This window comes from Cupressus sempervirens, chromosome 2, assembly GCF_028749045.1.
Source record: "Cupressus sempervirens isolate cs-2001-9-10 chromosome 2, ASM2874904v1, whole genome shotgun sequence".
In the NCBI taxonomy this organism is placed as follows: Eukaryota; Viridiplantae; Streptophyta; class Pinopsida; order Cupressales; family Cupressaceae; genus Cupressus; species Cupressus sempervirens.
In genome coordinates, this window is record NC_143119.1 from 399213810 (window position 1) to 399234096 (window position 20287).

Consider the following 20287-nt stretch of genomic DNA (forward strand, 5'->3'; position numbering starts at 1 on the left):
TCTTAAGAGGAATAGACTTACCTCTCAAAGAGTAGAGAAGCTAGTGGCTGTACACAATGTGTTGCATATCAATGACCACACCACAAGTGTGTACAAGGAAAGCCCAACATCACGATGGGATGTAGAGCCTGAGGAGCCATCGCAGATTGATGAGGAGGATGCTTTAGATCCAACCATAGGGCTAGTTGGTGTTCCCTTTTCAGCTCTTGATCTTGGAGAGACTGATAGTTCCAGTGGCGATGAGTTTCAACCTCCAGGGGATGATCATTGATTTGGCATTTTGATTTGAACTCTTGGAGACTCGTAGTTTTTGTTTGCATTATATACTTATTTTGATATCATGGTTCATGGTACATGATACTTAATTGTAATCATCTTTATGTCATGAGTCATGACTCATATGATCATTGATTACTATTAGATAGTAGTATCTAGATACTCATACTATTGATCTAAAGACTGATATATAGTCTTATAGACTAATATTTATTATTTTGAATATTTTCTGATGTTCAATGTTCAATGTTCATTGTTTGTTTGTTATAACTTATTTGATCATGAATCATGACGTTCTAGTTGAAAACTTCAGTGCAATGTTCAATGTTTATGTTTTTTACATCTATGTATCTTATATTGTATAATTGTAGTACATCTTTTCATAACTAGCATTTTAAGTATCATATGTATAGTATATACACCCCTGCTCCCTCCGCCACCCCCTCGTCCCTAGCTGCCGTCCCCCCGCCGTCCCCTCGGCGTCCCCAAATCAAGGTCCCTCTGTCCCCCCGTCTCGGAAACTTGTCCCCCTGTCCCCTCGTCCCCTCGTCTCCTAGGGCGGTGTAACTATGCATATTTCTCTTTCCTTCTCTTTATCTATAATATCTTAATATATTTTGAAAAATTCTCATCCATACCCCCACACACACGCATACACAGTTTTTAAAAATTTGTATACTCCCGTCCCCTATTTTTGGCTCTTTAGGAAGCTTCCTGAAAATGCGTACTATACCGTCCCCTGTTTCCTGTCCATGAAATTGTGGAACATAGTTTTTCACCTGTAAGGCTTTTCCATGAGAACTTTGATTTTTGCTCTCTATATATTTTGTGTGGTTTTATAATTTTTAAAGTTCAAAATTTTCTTTCCTCTTTATCATGCCTTGCCTTTGCTATTGTCACAACCTCTCACTTAATTATTTTCATCTCCATTAATTGTTTCTTGATTTACACCACCTCACTGTATCTTCTCCATGAAGTTTGCATGTAATTGTCATCTCAATTCGCATCAGCATGTTCTTCTATCCCTGCGTATACATTTCTTTTATATCCGCATATATTCCTCTTTTATATCTGATATACTCTTCTTATACTTCTGTTATAAACTCTTTTTATAATCGTGCCTTCAACCTTTCTTTGATGATCTTCCCTTTTGTTGATGTTTGGTAGCTTCAATTGGATAAACTCATGAGACTAAACTGAAGTTACACACACACACACACACACACTATATATATATATATATATATATATATATATATATATATATATATATATATATATATATATATATATTTGCATGTGTAGTTAATTAAATAATAAATTATATATATATGAGATATTATATATGTAATTATGTTGTTATCATTTTAATGAATAGACATGTCCCATGAAAGGACATGTCTCCTCTTAATATAATCTTAATAAATAAGGGGTCGCTGCCATTTGGAAAACACATACCAATATGGCAGTGCTACTAGATCTGCAAGCGATCCATGAAAATCAGTAGCTTTATCTTATCATTTGAAGGTCTGTAAATGTAAGTCTTAAATAAACTCTTGCTCCCTCCAAATGCACTCTACAAATTCTTAATATTTCTCCTCAAGAGCAGTGTCTCTTCCACTTTTTTAGTCACTCCTTAACTGATCTTAATTGTCATTCTTTGTTTCTGATTCGGGTTTTTTCTGAATTTTTATCCAATTCCAACCTTATTATTCCTTATTTCATTTTCCAATTTTCCTTACTCCATCCATGGCCCTTTTTTCTTGGACTCTTCTCCCTTTTATATCTTGTGTTGAGGAAGTCACAACTCTTCTTTGCATGCCTCTTGACCATTCTTTAAACTAAACTTTCTCGCTAGAAATAATATGAAAGAGACCCTCTCAATAATGTGAAAGGGGGCCTAGTCCTTACACGTCATAGGGCTCCCCATTCGCCTATTATTGTAGGGGTATGTATGTGAACATGACCCCCCTCTCATATTATTTAAGAGGACCCCAGTAAATTAATTAGTCTGCTAGAATAAGTAAGGGTAGTTGATAAAATTGGGAGGGAGGCAGCCTGCTAGAATAACTTGCTAGCCCACCAGCGCATCAATACTCGATAGTTGCTAGATTAAGCTACTGTAATAAGGGCTAGAATCGAGGTAGAATTGGGGGGAGGGGGGGGGGATGCATGGGTGTAAAGTTTACTTATAGATTTCCTTTTCGCTACTGAATTATGTATATTTCCTGCAGGTACAGTCAATGCCAATGAAGTATACAAGTGTTGTGCAGTATATATAAAACTCAATGCAAAATGATGATAAATATTATTCAAGATCAGCATCTAAGATGCCTTCGATCTGCACACATTAATCAATTACTATGTTGCAATATCGGGCGGCATATACATTATATATGATGTGGACGGGTACATGGTTGAATGGGCATATCTCCATTTGGAGACATGTCCATTCACCGATGTGCCTGATCAGTGGAATGGTCACACCTGATGATTAGTCATAACAAGAACTAATTCCATTTAAGACTTTAGCTAAGTCTATTCGCAATTGATAACAATCAGTATAAATACGATTGTTTCTAGAATTCAAATCTGAGATATTACTTCAATAATAATATGCATCAGCAGTTCTAAATGCTATGATTTTCATTAAAATATTCAGACAATATTCATGTACATATACATATTGATATTCTGCATATCGACATGTATATATACATGAGTATGGTCTCATGAGATCAAGGCAATTTTCTGAACCAAAGCTATTTGCCTCAACAACTGGCATCATCACGTGAATGACCGATTGAGTAATAATGAGGTCAATAGGGTGTCAGACTCATTCTTAAATGGTTTTGATCCCTCTAGTACACAAGTCCATTGCGAAAGAACTAACTCGGGCCTTGAAGGAACCATCCTCCTAACGATTGTAACCATTCCGCATTCGTATATCGGAGTAATCTAATCCTCTGCTATTACTAACCATTCCACATCCTATTCCTTATTCTTCGCCAGTATATTGAAAGGGTAGTTTTAAGTCTTTGTACGAGATTGTCTTAGTTAGCCCATTCGGCTTATGTATTCAGTTAGCTCATCTATTGAAATGTATTGAGTATACGTTAATGTATAAACATTAGTCTATATCCTCACCACTAGCAAGTTGTTTTAACCAGACCTCCATTGAAGGAAAGGTATAGTTGGTATCTTGAAGGCGGTAATCTATTATGACGTGGATGGGTGACCATTGGTTTATTCCATTCGGGCCATTCAAGTCATGATCACTAGAAACCTTGCTCCAGAAGAGGAACTTAACTCAACTGGCTGCATGTCCCAATCAAACTACCTTCAAATTGTTACAATGGCACCCTACTATTTTATAGGGTCACCTGGAGAGCCGCTGAGTGTTGAGATCTCTAAACCATCACATACCTCCTTTAGTATAGAGGCAAACCTAGGGTTCATGAGCAGAGGGAAGGCTTTGCACGACCCCTTTTAGCGGAAGGGAAAATTTGTTAAGTTTGTAGTTGTAGTTAGATTGATTTGATCATGAGATACATTGTTGATGGTAAATCATCATTAGATAAATATTTTATATATATATTACATATATTATATTATATATATAATATAATATATATTATACATATGGTTACTTATATAATAAATATATTAACTAATGATGAGTAACTATAGAGACATGTCTCCTCTCATATTTATGAGTCTTCAAACTTGCATTTGGAAGACATCAATTACAATGGTCATGTTATTACATTTGCAGAAACGATCTATGTTACTTCAACATGTTATCAGAGCCAAACTGCAAATGTACTAGAAGAAATAAAGACAAGAATTTGAAAGGACATATCAAAATGATATACGAACAAGGAAGGCAGAAAAATCAAAGATGGGTATAGTGGATAGACCCTGCCATACTTTGTACATCAAACAAAAAGTACAGTCTTTGTAATTTTATTGCAGTCTACGAAGGTTAGAATATCATCCAACATAATTAATAGATCAACACAAACAACCATATATTGTAAGTGATCGACAAAACAATGAGAATGCTGAAGAAAAGCCAGACTGATACATCACTCGCACATTTACCAAGAATCCACATGGAATCCTTGAGAGAGACAGTTTTCTTGCATATAACAAGGCTGGGAAGAATAAGTAAATGCATAGTGACCGGCAGAACCAGGTTACGAGGAGTAGGCGACCAAACACTCCATAAACTACAACATAGATCGCTTGAATAATGTGTGACATGGACCCTACGTAATGTACCATGAAAGGATAAGGAGCATTAAGGAGGAAACAAGTAAATTGGAAAGTGATAAGAAAGAAATAGCTGAAGGAGAAAACATTGAAAAAATATATGAATATCTACAAAAAAATTAGAAGTAAAATAATAATAATAAGTTATTTGGAGAGGAAAATCCCCATATGTCTGCACAATCAATCTTGTAAAAATTTTAAAATTACTTTTTATTTGTGATTACTTTGAAGATAAAGTGAGCTAGACTTTTAAAAATAAACTTAATTGTCATGTAACTTTGATTGCAAAGGGCTGCAATGTTTGGAATCTTTGGCTATGGAGGTACCACCAACTACGAGCATCCTTCCTGAACCGATTACGAAGAGCATCGTTACTTAGACCTTTAGCATTCACAAACTCTATGAATTCATCTGTGATTACATCTCTCATATCATCATCAGGATAGAGTCTTCTAAATGATGCCTGGTATTAGTCAGACACTTCTATATCTCTATAGGGCAGTAACCTTCCTAGTAGATCACAATATTGAGAGCTATAGTATTTGGACGTCAAGGCATAGGCAAGCAAATGTAGTGGAGTGGTCATTTTATTCCATTTGTCAACAATAATTGCTTGCAATTGTTTGAAGGTCTCTTGCAGATTTTGCTCCTTGTCATTTATATTTTTCTTGATCTTCTCAAACATTGAGTCTATACCATCATAGATCTCTCTAAGGCAAGGCCTGTCCATGTCAGTGTACCTAAGAATGGTCATAATGGGCACAATGAACTTTAGGAGATATTCTACACATTACCACAATGAGTCATTAAATACCCTTTGCTTTATTTTGTTTGCCTATCAATGTTCCTTTGCTTCCATACACCCCAATTGTGGCTGATTAGCATACCTTGCAGTGCTTCTTTCACTTGCACAAGTTGTCTCAAGACAATTATATTTGATACAAAATGGGTCTTAGCAACCTGTGACATAAAATAGAGCAAAGAACAACAACTATTAGATGCAAATTTTAGAAAAGCATATACATTACACAAGCAAAATATGAAAAATCAGAAATTGTCAAATATTAAATATTAAATTACTAACTTGAGTTCAAGCTCATTTACCTTCAGTAGCTCCAATTTTGAGTAGGTTTTGAAAAGGGATTGAGTCATGTGATGGTTTTTGACAAACATTTGGATATCCTCAGCCTCTTCATACATTGTTTTGATCCACTCAATTTGGTTCCCAATCTTTTGTAGCATAAGATTGAATGAATGGATTGCATAAGGTGTCCAAAAGATATGTTGATATCGCACTTCAACCAACAAACAAGCAGCTCTAGAATTCTTTGTGTTGTTCGTTATGACTTGTACAACGTTTCTAGCACCAACTTGTTCAATGGCCTCAATTAAGATATTAGCAATAAATGGCCCATCTTTTACTTGGCCCTCACAGTCCACTGCTTTTAGAAACATTGCCTCTTTAGAGGACACCGCAAGGACATTGATCAAGGGATAGTTCCTAGAATCCTTTCACCCATTTGAAACAATTGTCACTCTTGTCTCAAGCCATGCATCCTTTATGGCCTTCAATTGATCTTTAATTAGTTGGACCTCTTGATCCAACAAGGTGGTGCGTACTTTCTCAAACTTGGGGCCACAGTACCCTCTTTGAGCTTCATTGGCACCCCTCAACATGTCCTTCCAAATGGAGAGCAAACGACATTAAAGGACAACCCATGCATCTTCCCAACTTAATGTCAACAATTTCCTAACTCCTATTTTGAAAAGCAGTTTTTAGTGGTTCCTTTCTTTTGTGTGTAAGGGGTACAGATTTAGTCTTAGTGTCTATTGCGGTGGTCTTGTACCATAACCTCTAGGGGGGTTTCTTTCTCTTTTCTATTTTCTTACTTTTATTGCTACTGAGTTCAGTTGCCCTACATTCTTCTCTTTTCTTCTGTCTCATGCTCTTCAATATATTTTTAATACGGTTTCATTTGGTATAGGGGCATCTTTTTTGCTAGGGCATTTCTTGACTCCTCTTCCGGTGTATCCACACAAATGATCTATCATACGATAGTAAGAACTATTTCTTTCTACACCACAACCCCAACATCTCCATCAGAATGCACCACCTCTTGGAAGGGGTTTTATAATATCTACATACTTCCATAGAGGAGAATCAGAGTGGGGTTCTATTCTATGTTCAATATTGGCTACTGATGAAGAGGTAGATGCCATTGTGGTTCCTTTTCCTATGGCAAGAGATTAGATGCATGTTCATTTTATAATTTATATGCAAGAAAATGAAAAATTCTGAAAAAAATGGAAAGACCCCATGAAGAATGAAAGGGAAATGGAAAAATAAAAAACTAGAACAAAAACAAAAGCAAATGGAACAATAACTTACCATTTCCAGCCATTGTATGCTTGCAAATGTGTAGGAATGAGGCACAAACACTTGAAGAACACCCACAAACAAATCTTCGAACTCTTTTTTGCACAACTAAACTCTTGCTCAACCACCTATTTGCTCTTGCTTAAGACAAAATAACCTGTTTGGAAAAAAAAATGACAATAAGAGGCCATGAAAAGCATTTAATAACAACCTTTTAGTGTTGTGGACACGACAAACTAATTAAACTTTGCAAACAAAACACATTATCGCTGTTCGTGGGGCCCATAAATGCCTTTGTTCTGAACTTGGTTCAATGCTTAATGCAGTTGTCCACCCAGGTTGGAACTTCTTTCGAACCAGTTCAAACTAGCAGGGAAATTTTTGCACCCTGCTTGGATTAGACATCGAACCAGACCCAAACGTCGAACTAGTTCAAATGTCTGCTGGTCTGGGGGGTGTAGGGACGAAACATGATAACTTAATTAATTCCTGAAAATGGTGAGCTGATCAAGGAGGAAGATTTTTTGATAAAGTTCTTAGGAGTTTTTCGTCTACAGCTTGAGGCGGATAATTTTGGTTTCAGCATGATTGATACATCGACAAGCTATAAAACTTCATTGCCTGGTCTACAAGGAAAACTGACACAATATAACAATGTTATCTCTGAAGCTGCAAGCACAGTTCGGAAAGTAACTGGCATTGCACAACATACAGGTGAACTGGATCCAACAGTTGTATGTGAGTCTCTGCAGAAGTGAGAGATTTTTATTGACACTCTTTGAAGACACTTCTCAAGTGTCTTGGGTGCTGATTCTTTTATGTTTTACATGATAGATGTAGTTTTATTGACAGATTGCATGTAGAGCACAAATACTTTGTATATACAGGAAAACATTTACCTATATAGTCACTTCGTGCAATCAGATTGCAAGTGGTCTAACCCTTGTGGTCAAAGTTAGTTTTCTTTTGAATAAGTAAAGGTGGTTGAAGGTTTCCTCTTCTCTACTCCACCTTTTTCTCTCCTCTTTTCCTATATAAAGAAGAGAGCTCATTGTAAATATGGATCTTTAGTTTTGGGCAAGAAGACTATGCTGGAATCTCGTGTCTTGAAAACTTTGTGTTTCATGATGCAAACTTTTCTGAATTGAGTAGAAGAAACAAGAGTTTCCAATTTTTGTGTTGTTGATCTTGTGATTAATTGGTGTATTCGTACATTACATCAATCGATCTCGCTTTATTTCAATTTATAGTTCTCCCTTGTGAATCATTTTAGTTATCAGTTTAGTTTCTTGAAGATTTTGAGCTTCAAGGAAAGAAATTGCTATAGTGGATAGTCATTGCAAATTACTAAGAGCTTAAGACTTTGTGCTTTAATTTGAAGTAGTTTATTTTACAGTTTAAAGATAATTGGAAAGAGACTTTGTGCCTTGTTAATTACTCTAGTTGAATCATAAATTCTAATTGGTCGCAGGAAACGTTGGGTTCTTGTTGTCATTTCACTAAATTATTATAATTAACTGCTGTCTTAGGAGTTGTTCTTACTTTAACCACCAAGCGACCGGTATTAATGTAGCAATAGGCACTTTTTGTAGAGTTGAAAGTTGTAATTGTTTGTCAATCATTCTTGAGAAAAGAGGAATTGATTGAAAGCATTGCCCCTTTTTGTAATTTCAAAATCTCATGACATGTTGCCTAAAATCATAGTTTTGCAAGTTGCAGTTTTAGTGACTTACAAATTTTTTAGCCAACATAGTGACCACTAGGAAGTGCTAATAATAGCAAGTGTAAATCCCAAGGAAGAGAGCGATACCTCAACACCCACCAAGGTAGGTAAACATGCTTTATTAATTTGAGCAAGCTTATTGAAGTGTAGGAAAGACTATAGGAAAATAAGTAACTCATCTAAGAAAATGAAAACCTATACTAACAATATTAAAGCAGATCAACATAGTTATATTTATGTGAAAATTTATTTCAGGTTCATGAACACTCATTGAAAATAATATTGCAGATCTGAGTGGAGATATTTTACAGATTTGGGAGCAGAATTTTAAGGCATATTTTGGTCTTCCAAGAAGTTTTTGAAGTTGATTTAGGGAAGATCCCAGGGTAAGTCACAAACATATTATATTATTGTGTTTTGAAGTTTGGTGCCCTCTATTTTCAGAGATTAGGAGGTTGGTGCCTCTCATTCAAAGGGATTGGTGTCTCTTGTGAGTTTAAGCCTACAAAGTTGTAAGAACATTCAAATATGTTAGAAAGGTTAATCTTTCCTTGGATATATTAATTGGGATATTCCAAGGGTCCCTAAATGTAGTTTGTCCTCTTGTACACATGTGGAGGACATGTCATTGTTTTGTCCTTTATTCCACATGTAAGGACAACTCTTGTTTATTTCTTTATTTAGTTTATCCTCCTTAAGAGGATTGTGACACTTTGCACACACCTATTATGAATGTGGCATTCATAGAAATGGGAGTTACAAATGCAACTCCTCTCTCATCTCTATATAAGAGATGCTCCTCCTCCTTTCTTCTTTACACTCTTAGCACTTGATGTTATTGTATTGAGCTACTTTTGCTCCAACACTCTCTCTCTCTCTCTTCTCTAGGCATTTGCCTTCATTCATAATACTCACAAGGGGTTTTCTTTGCTTTCCCCTTATAAATCCTTGTCTCCATTGTTGAACCATCTTGGTGTATGCTCTTGGAGTTTGCTTATCTTATGGTAACATTGTTTCACACTTAACTTACTTGGATTGTTTCTCGTTACTTGCTCGACATTATCATTTCTTACATGGTATCAGAGCTTGGGTATCTAATCCTTGTTTTAAGTTTTGTGTTGAAGGTTGCCGTTCATTGGAGCACACCTTATTTGGAGACGTTATTGAGAGAAGAAGTTTGTGTTGTGATTTTAGCTCTTTTTTAACATATCTTGTGTATGCAGGTTTCATATTTTTTTTACTAACCCTCTTTGGAAGGCTTGCCGCCAAAGGGTTGTCTTGTTAAATTTCAATTTTTTTTCTTGTTTTGGAAGGCATGCCGCCAAAACAAGAAGTATTACATGAGTAAAGTTTTCAATAAGTCTCTAATTTTCTTACTCCTTTAAAATTTTTTTTTTCCTTCTCTTTAAAAAAAAACTTCTAATATATTGTTCTATATCTATTTGTTGTATGCTTTGGAAAATTTCAAACATAGAACATAGATATTTTCATAGGATTTTAATCCTTATAAATCTATATACATTGCATTTAATTGTTTTTTTTAAAATCGCGCATTCACATTTGTTTGGACGGACGTGCCACCCGTGTGCCACCCACGCACCGCCGTGAGCCGTCAGCGCCGTCGCGTGCACACAGCGCCGTCGCATCACCGCCGCACGCTATCAGCGTTGCCGCGCGCAACCTGCACCCAACACTGCGTCCTCTGCCGCGCACATAAACCTCTGTCGTTTTTTGTTTTTCTTCCACCGCTGATCCACCACTTCCGCCGCCCCCTTCTTACCCGCGGTAAACCCTAAGGCGCGGCTTGCGTTCAGGCCACGCGTCAACCGCCGCATGCGCAGCCACGCCAGCGGCTTCATCGATATCTTCTTTGAACCGTTTTTTAAAAACTTAAAACTCCGCCCTTTTCCACCGACCAGGGCCGACCAACCACCTCCGCCGCTTTGACCACGCGGCAGCCGCCGCCTGCGCTCCGCTCCCCTCTCATCCTCCACATGCGCACTGCGCGTTTTTAAAAAAAAAAAACTCCGCCTTCTTTGCTCGCCCTTTCACCGACCTTTTAAAATCTTGTTTCATTTCTTAAAAAAAACAAAAAACCATACAACGTTTATTATATCACATAATTTTTTATTCATTTTTTTATTAAAAAAAATAAAAAAATAATTTTTTTTCATTTTATAAATTTTTTTTTGTTTTCTTTCAAATAAATAATTGAAAAAAATATATTCTTAATTTTATATATAAAAAAAAACATGGTTTTTTTTCTCAATTAATTTGATTTTCAAATTAAGGTTTTTTTTTTTAAAAAAAAAAAAGAATTTTTTTTTCTAATCATGTCAACCTTAATTCCAGAAATAAAACTTAATTATTCTAATTATCATTCTTGGAGAAATCATATCTCATTTATTTTTCGTTTTAAACACCTCTTCGAAATAGCCACTGATCCTTCTCTTGAACCCGGTTCAGCGGCTACCCAAGACGAGAAAGATACTTGGAAATCTAAAAATGAAGAAGCTTTAGGGTTAATTGGTATTTTCATTATTTCAGATTTATATGTGTTAATTGCTCACTGTTCTAAGGCTCATGATGCATGGTCCATCTTGAAAACCAAGTATGACAGTGGAGATGAATACCACAAAATACAGTTGCAGGATCAACTTGAAGATCTCAGGTATGCAGATTTTAAAAGTATGGATGAATTTCTGTTAAAATTTGATTCTCTTAAAAGCCAAATTATTGCCTTAGGTGTTCAATTAGAGGACATTCGTTTAATTCATCTTATTCTTAAAAAGTGTCTTCCTAGACAGTTTCAACAGTTTATAACTAATATTCATGCACAGCTTGCTATTCCTACTTTAACTTCTCAGTTAACTTATGTTATTTTTCAAACTTTATTAAGACAGGAAGAAGCTAAGCTAATTCAGTTTGGTACCCTTAAATCAACTGAACATGCATTTGTGTCTAGAAATTCAAATAATAATTCTCGTTCTAATAATAATAATAATAACCACAAACAATATAATACTAATTCAAATAATTCCAACAATAAATTTCATGCGAAATATAATAATAATACCAATCATCCTAATAACACTCGTAATACTAATAATCAAAGGAATCATTCCAATTCCAAACCTCATTGTTCTTATTGTGGCAAAGATGGTCATATTGTCAATAACTGTTTTAAAAAGCAAAATGATAAAAAACCTATGAATAATAGTAACAATAATCAAAACTCAAATCATAAAAAAGGTAACTCTACTGGTTTTAATTCTCGTCATGCTTTTACTTGTAGCTTTAATCTTTGTAGACCTTTAGAATGGATTGTTGACAGTGGTGCATCACAACATGTAACCTCTCATAAAGAAATTTTTGATTCTTTACAACCTGATATTGCTAACATTCCTATTCAGTTAGCCAATAATCAGACTTGTAAAGTTGAAGGATTAGGTGATGTTACTATTCCTAATGGTAAATTGCATGATGTATTATATGTACCTGACTTGAAAACTAATCTGCTTTCTGTTTCACAGTTATGTCAGAACTATAAAGTTGAATTTTACAAAGATACATGTTATATCATAGATCCTCAAACTCTAAAAGTGATTGCTCATGCTAAAATGGATAATGACAATTTGTTTAAATTCCATGAATTTGCTAGTTCACGATATTCACTACATACTTCTATTGATTTCAATATATGGCATGAGAGACTTGGCCATTTAAATTCCGATTATATTACTTTCATGCAAAAGCATAATATGGTTGATGGCTTGCCTCACATTATTCCTTCCAAGATTGCCTGTACAGGTTGTATGAGTGGTAAGATGCATAGGGAGCCCTTTCCAAGTGGAAAATCATGGCAGGCAACTCATAAGTTGCATCTTGTCCATAGTGATCTTTTGGGCCCCATGGAGAATAACTCCATCCAAGGTTCTCGGTATGCCCTTACCTTTGTTGATGATTTTTCTAGACGAACTTGGATCTATTTTTTGCATAGCAAGGATCAAGTTCTTGATATATTTATTGAATTTCAGTTATATGTTGAAAGGCAATCTGGTTTTAAACTTAAAATTCTTAGAACTGATAATGGGAAGGAATATGTGAATAATGCTTTTCATTCTTATTTGAAATCATGTGGAATTAAACACGAGCTTACTATTCCTTATACACCACAACAAAATGGTGTGGCGGAAAGAAAGCATCGGACCATTGTTGAAATGGCTAGAAGCATGTTGCATGCTAAGAATCTGCATTATAAATTTTGGGCTGAAGCCATGTTTTGTGCAACTTATATCCTTAATCGGACTCCTACCAAAGCTCTCAAACTTATCACTCCAGAAGAGGCTTGGTCTGGTAGGAAACCTAATTTACATCATTTACGGATTTTTGGTTCTATTGCTTATGTTCATACTCCTAAACAGAAAAGGCATAAATTAGATGCTAAGTCATCTCCTTATATGTTTGTTGGGTATGATGAAAATACTAAAGGTTATCGTGTTTATGATTCCACTACTAACAAAGTTCAAGTTGCTAGAGATGTTTGTATTGCAGAAAATGGAGTCCATGATTGCTCTACTACACATGATGCAGAATTCAGTGGCACTAAAATTGTGCTGGTGGAGGACCAACCTCCTTCTCTCAACCTTACTCCTCTTAATCCTTCAAATCAAGTACCACCTATTATTTCTGCAACTACACCTCATGATATTCAAGTAGATACTAATGATACTTTTATTACTAATGATTCTTCCTCTAGTGATAATTCCATTACAACTAAACGTAAACCTAAATGGGCTCAAAACTTAATCAATGAAGGTGATGATTACATTTCTAGATCTGGTGGAATTAAACATAGAAGGATTAATTATTGTAATTATGCTTTGATGACTACTATTATGAATTCTAACGATCCTAAGTCTTTTGATCAAGCTAACTCTCAACCTCATTGGCAGAAAGCCATGCAAGAGGAATATGATTCTTTAATTGCTAATCAAACTTGGGACTTAGTCAAGTTACCTCATGGAAAGAATATAGTTTCATGTAAATGGTTATATAAAACAAAATTCAATACTAATAATGAAATTAGTAAATTCAAGACTAGACTAGTTGCTAGAGGTTTTTCCCAAATTGAAGGATTAGACTATAATGAAACTTTTGCTCCTGTTGCTAAAATGCCTACTATCAAATTAGTTCTTGCTTTAGCATCTAAAATGAATTGGCCCATTCATCAAATGGATGTTAAAATTGCCTTCTTAAATGGTGACTTACAGGAAAAAATCTATATGGCTCAACCTCCTGGATTTGTTAAGAAAGGTAGTGAAAATCTGGTTTGCAAATTGAACAAATCTATTTATGGTCTTAAACAATCACCTAGAGAATGGTATTCTAAAATTAATTCTTTCTTTATTTCTCAAGGTTTTGCTAGAAGTCAAAATGATCCAAATTTGTATATTAAACATACTAACGATGACATTATTATTGTTATTGTTTATGTAGATGATCTAATACTCACTTCTAGTTTAGACACTTTGATTTCTGATATCAAATTTCAACTTAAACAGAAATTTCAGATGACTGATTTAGGTATCTTACATTACTTCTTAGGTATGCAAATTTTCCAAACTCCTAAAGGTATCTTTCTTTCTCAAAGCAAGTATGCTTATGATCTTTTACAAAAATTTAAGATGAATGACTCTAACCATGTTTCAATTCCATGTGAATTAGGAACTAAATTAATGAATGATATGAATACTCCTTTTGTTGATGAAACTTTCTATAGGCAATTGGTAGGAAGTTTAAATTATTTAACTCTTACTAGACTTGATATTGCTTATAGTGTTGGTTTAGTTTCTCGATTTATGTCTAAATCTCAACAAACTCATTTTAAAGTTGCTAAACGCATCTTAAGGTACATTAAAGGAACTATTAATATGAGATTATTTTATGATGCAAATTCTGAATTTATTTTACATGGCTATACTTATTCCGATCTAGGTGGAGATCCCAATGATGGGAAATCCACTTGTGGTTATTTTTTCTTTGTTGGTTCAGGTCCAATTTCTTGGAAAAGCAAAAAAGAACACTCTATTTCCCTATGCTCAACTGAAGCTGAATACAAAGGTTGTACCAATGCAGCTAAGGAAGCTTTGTGGATTAGAAGACTTCTTGACGATTTGGGTCTACCTCAACAATCACCTACACCAATACATTGTGACAATCAAAGTGCTATTGCCTTGGCAAAGAATCCAGTTTATCATGCACGAACCAAACATATTTCACTTCAACATCACTTCATTCGAGAACAAGTTGAAGACAAGCAAATTATTCTTCTTTATTGTAAAGGAGAAGATCAAGTGGCTGATATTTTAACCAAACCACTTTCTAAGGAGAGATTTCAGTTCCATTGTAAAAATTTGGGTTTACAACCCGTTGATGTAAGCTCCCCAAGTAAAGATTAAGGGGGGGTGTTAGAAAGGTTAATCTTTCCTTGGATATATTAATTGGGATATTCCAAGGGTCCCTAAATGTAGTTTGTTCCTCTTGTACACATGGAGGACATGTCATTGTTTTGTCCTTTATTCCACATGTAAGGACAACTCTTGTTTATTTCTTTATTTAGTTTATCCTCCTTAAGAGGATTGTGACACTTTGCACACACCTATTATGAATGTGGCATTCATAGAAATGAGAGTTACAAATGCAACTCCTCTCTCATCTCTATATAAGAGATGCTCCTCCTCCTTTCTTCTTTACACTCTTAGCACTTGATGTTATTGTATTGAGCTACTTTTGCTCCAACACTCTCTCTCTCTCTTCTCTAGGCATTTGCCTTCATTCATAATACTCACAAGGGGTTTTCTTTGCTTTCCCCTTATAAATCCTTGTCTCCATTGTTGAACCATCTTGGTGTATGCTCTTGGAGTTTGCTTATCTTATGGTAACATTGTTTCACACTTAACTTACTTGGATTGTTTCTCGTTCCTTGCTCAACATTATCATTTCTTACAAAATATAAGCAATTTTTTCTGTGGTTTTCTCTCCCAAGGGTCCCCACTTCAATTGTGCATGCTCTCAATTGTTTGATCTTACTTGAGCATGCTTTCATTTTCTTATTGCCTCCCAACTAGTGTATGCTCCTCCAACCGTGGGTTTGAGTGGACACCAACATTACTTTCCCTCCAGCCTTCATCGTTGCACCACTGGGGGTGAGGGCTGATTGGAGAATAGAGTTTAGAAGGATTGTTCACTCCCAACTATAATACCTGCTACCTGGCCCTCGTTAGCTACCCAGGACCTAATGAGTTAACAATTGAAGGAAGTAACTCCTAGATGGATAATGGAAGGAGAATTCAACTCCCTGATAATGGAAGGAGAATTCAGCTAGAAAGGTAGTTGACCGAGTAATAGTAGGGGAACTGTAATAGTTTGTTGTTGGTGGAGGAAGTTAGAGAGTTAAGTGCTATCCTTGGAGTTTGTTGGAGTCTTGACACACATATGCCCTTTTATCCACTGAGCGAGGGTGTGGGAAGGGCCCTGGTTTTGAAGATATCACCCATCTAAATGGGGTTGATGTCCTCAATGGAAAGAAGTTAACAAATTGATTTCTGTCCGAACGGACCATCCAAACAAAATATAAGTTCAGGATGGAGAAGATAGGGAGAGAGTCAAATGTGGGAATTGATGTTGAGTACTGTCTGACTTAACTAACTTGTAGTTATCCGACAAGGAGAACTAACTAGGGAATTGACATTGAGTCACTTTTTCAAAAATGTTGGCTATAAATTTTTAATCAGTGAAGAGCAATTATGAAGGGAAACATAAGGGGTGCCCATAACTTGAACGGAAGATGCTTTTGAATCGTTGATTATTGATCTGTGATTGCTTAAGTTTGAATAAGTAAAAAGTCCCTTATATTAATTCACCTCTGTCTTACTATTGGTGCCTGTGTTTTTTCAATTCCAAGACATGGCAATATTTTGATTTGATGTGCTTATAGGGAAGAGTCATTGTATGCATTCAATCTAGATTTTTCTTTATTTGTTTGTGACCTAAGGCTTTAGTGATCTGTACAATCAGGATATTACACAAAGAAGATTGCATTATATAGTATCCAGTCATTTTAAACTCCTCTTGTGCTTTATGAGTGAAGGTTCCTTTGTCAATGTCAACCTATATGTTTTACTATTTGATATTACTAGTTTGCAAGATGAGGTCTATTAGTAGTAAGGTTTTATTTTTTGGTGCATTGGTTAAGTCCAGATCAATAATTTTAACTCCTCTATTCTTGATTAGATAGATTGTTTTTAACAACTTTTACCTGGATTCCATGCAGGTTACAATATATCCTGTTGCAAAAGTACCGTGTGAGTTTTCAGCACAGGTACATGAGTTATGAACCAAATGAAAATGCTTAATTACAAAGCTATGTTGATTGAATCTTGTAAAGTTTTAAATTGATTTTGGTGATTGTGATGAAAATTCATGTTTGCATGGTGCCCTTGATCATATGATCTATATCTCTTTGTGACGATGCTAAATCCATTAGTTGGTAGCTTTTTATTAATAGCAATTTTGCAAACCAACAGGTCTTGGCAGGAGAATATATTCTATGGAATTCACTAGGAAGGTATCCACATGCAGCATCTCCTAAGGTGTGACCAATAGTTTGATTGAGTAAGCCAAAGTACCACTTTTGTGGCCAGTTGGTGTCATTGATCCAAGGAATTGTTTTCAAACTTTATAGTTTGCCATTGGATGTATATAAAATAGGATAGAAGCAAATATCGTTCTTGGGAATATCTTGGAAGCATATTCTAAATTTCTTGAGATGCTATTACTGGCCCAGAAAATTGTGGAAAAATCAAAAATTAAAAAAGAGAGAGTAATAGCTGATTTTTTTTCACATTTGAAGCCATCCAAATTGCAAAGAGAGTGAGTGAAAATCAACAACAGTATACACCATGAATACTGTAATTCAGATTTTCCTCATTAATTTTGAAATTATTCGACTTCTAAATTCGAAAATGAATTGCACACTAAAAACTACAAATATCAAGCTATAAAGTAGCATAACGCAGGCAGAGACAGTGAGGCTAGATGCTATGTAGTATAGTGAGCTATGGGGCTGCAATTCCTGATGTTTCTCAATGGAGTATACAAAGTAATGCTAGATCATGAAGGTTTTTTCATATGAACAAGGTAACAGATTGAATTGTCCTATGGTAGGTGGATGTGATCATATACAACATAAATGATAGCAGAAATAGCAAGGTACTATATAATACAAGGGTTTCTACCTTCCTAAATTGATGTAAATCTAGTACAAAGGAATCTGTTGAAGTTTATTCAATCTTTATGCTATGGTTCGATCTTATAAGTCTTTAGTTAGCAGAAATAGCAAGGTACTATGTTTCTCATAAATGCCAATGATACTATCTTCATATCCTAAACCATTGCTTACAACACAGATCTGGTTTCTACAGTGCTCATAACATTCTATAATAGCACCATTATAACACCTTTCCTAAAAAATGTGCAGGGTTTTTGGCAAAGCTCAGACATTCTTACTTCCACTGGATACTGACTTATTTGTAACATAGACTTGTGCAACCACTTGCATTGCAGCAACTGTAGCTTGTACAAAAATTGCTTGTGTAGCAATAACTATGTGCAAGCTACTATCACAAGACGTTGTGGCTGCCCAAGTTCTTGCTGTACAATTCCCTCAACAATCATACAGATATCAAAATCATTTGACATTAGAGACTGCTAGATTGTTTTGTTGCCAGGAAAATTAGGGTTGAATAAAATTGAAATAGCAAGAAAATCACAGTTTGAAATCTTTATAGGGAAAATATTGGGCAAGTATTAGAAAATTTCAGTCAAAATAGCAGTCAGCAAGTTTTTCACAAAAATATTGGTGCATAAGTTGTTTTGGATTTCTAGAATTAGTTTTACTACTTTGGCCACTTCCATATAAAATTTATAATGCAAGGATGGGAGCGATCATCATTAAAGCTGCAGCTTAGGTGGCTTTGCTATTGGCCCGCCAGCCTAGATGAATCACTGATGTATTAAAGAGTACACGAGAGCTTGGTTTTTATCTTTTAGTGGTTTTTGCAAGCCGGCTGTGTTCTGATCCATTTATAATTATCAGTGTTTCTTTCTTTCTTAGAATTTATATTTTTATGTTAATTTGTACTGTATTGAAGTTTGTAAAGATTGATGATATTGCAGAATATATATGTATTCAAAACTTGCTCTGTCTAGGTTTAGCTGAATTCTCAAGTCAAAGTCTTGTCTATGCTTTTCGTTTGAAAAATAATAAAATATGATTAGTATCAGTGCAATCTCAAGAGAGCAACAAGATTTATGATTTGCAAATGCAGAAGATCCTACTAGTTTTACACATGAATTATAAGCAGATCTATAAGATTTTCACAATACATTAGAATGTTGTTGAATTTATGGGTTCAATTGTGTAAATATTTTTTCATCAATGTTTTGATTCACACTACATGATCCATCATTAGTATGATGGAGAGCTAAAGAGAAGTGAGATAGATTGCAGAATAAGAGGCCATTCAAAAAGAAAGGAAAAATGAGGAGAGGAGACAAACAACAAAACCCATGGTGACAAGACCTTCCACCAGCCTAGAAGACAAACCAAGATTAAATTTAAGAGAAAAAAAAACTCAGAACAATTGAAACACACAATAAGAGCAAACAACATGAGATGGCAAAATGAAAATAAAACAAACAATTAGACCAAAAAAGAAAAACTAAATCCAACCAAGACAATTCAAGAATAAACAAAATAGAGCTGCACAAAGTAAAATAATCGGCCAAAACATAAAAACAAAGATATCAAACTAATTAAAAGTGCACAAGATACTAACAAGAAATGAAAAAACATTAAAATGATAAGAAAAAGAAAAATAGTTAAAAAGATTGAGTTTAAAACAAAACAAACACAGGAGATTAAAACTAAAGCATAATAACACAAAAATAAGCCCAAAAAAGAAAAAAGAAATAAGCACAGACAATGAAAAGAAAAGGAAAAATTAGAAAATTTAAAAAGAAATATATATATATATATATCATTGCCTTAAAATCTTGCCTCAATGAAGTCCGGGATTATTCAGTCTTGATAACATGAGTACTTCAAATATATGTCCTAGACTAGTGGTCATATTGGTCATATGCAAACGAATTTGGCCTAAGTATACATTTCTACACTGTCATTTGCAGATTAACTGCGTACATCCCACTGCCTTTGTTGGCAGGGTACATTTAGAGATATAGAAATACATCGTAGAGGGATTATATTTACAATGTTTTTGGTGACTTCAAATATTCCTTTTATTCTGTGAGCTGCCTCCTACTAAGTTGCCGGAGTTAGAATCATCCTGCCATATAAAACACCTTCCACAATGATCTAAGACCAGTTAGTATTAAAAGATAGTAACATTCAATTCCAATCATCATAAAACCGTGTAGTTGTTAGAATCTTGTCAGGATATTTCTAAGTAGGAGTGATGCTAGGGTTAAAGAAATCCATTAGTAGCCTTCACCTTCCGTGAAGTCTTTGTAGCCTTAACATTTCGTCTTGAAATCGCCATGAATGTGTGATA

General features: G+C 35.0%; 1 protein-coding gene across 1 annotated transcript in view; it reads left to right on the forward strand.

Moving 5' to 3' along the window:
- LOC149572821 (clathrin adaptor complexes medium subunit family protein) overlaps positions 1 to 17678 on the forward strand; it is a 116801-nt gene extending 99123 nt beyond the window's left edge. The window contains exons 7-8 of the mRNA XM_089813898.1: positions 16987 to 17034; positions 17240 to 17678. Coding sequence (XP_089670024.1) covers positions 16987 to 17034; positions 17240 to 17311 — 120 coding nt within the window. The 3' untranslated portion in view covers positions 17312 to 17678. The remainder of the gene's footprint in view (positions 1 to 16986; positions 17035 to 17239) is intronic.
- The last annotated feature ends 2609 nt before the right edge of the window (positions 17679 to 20287 follow it).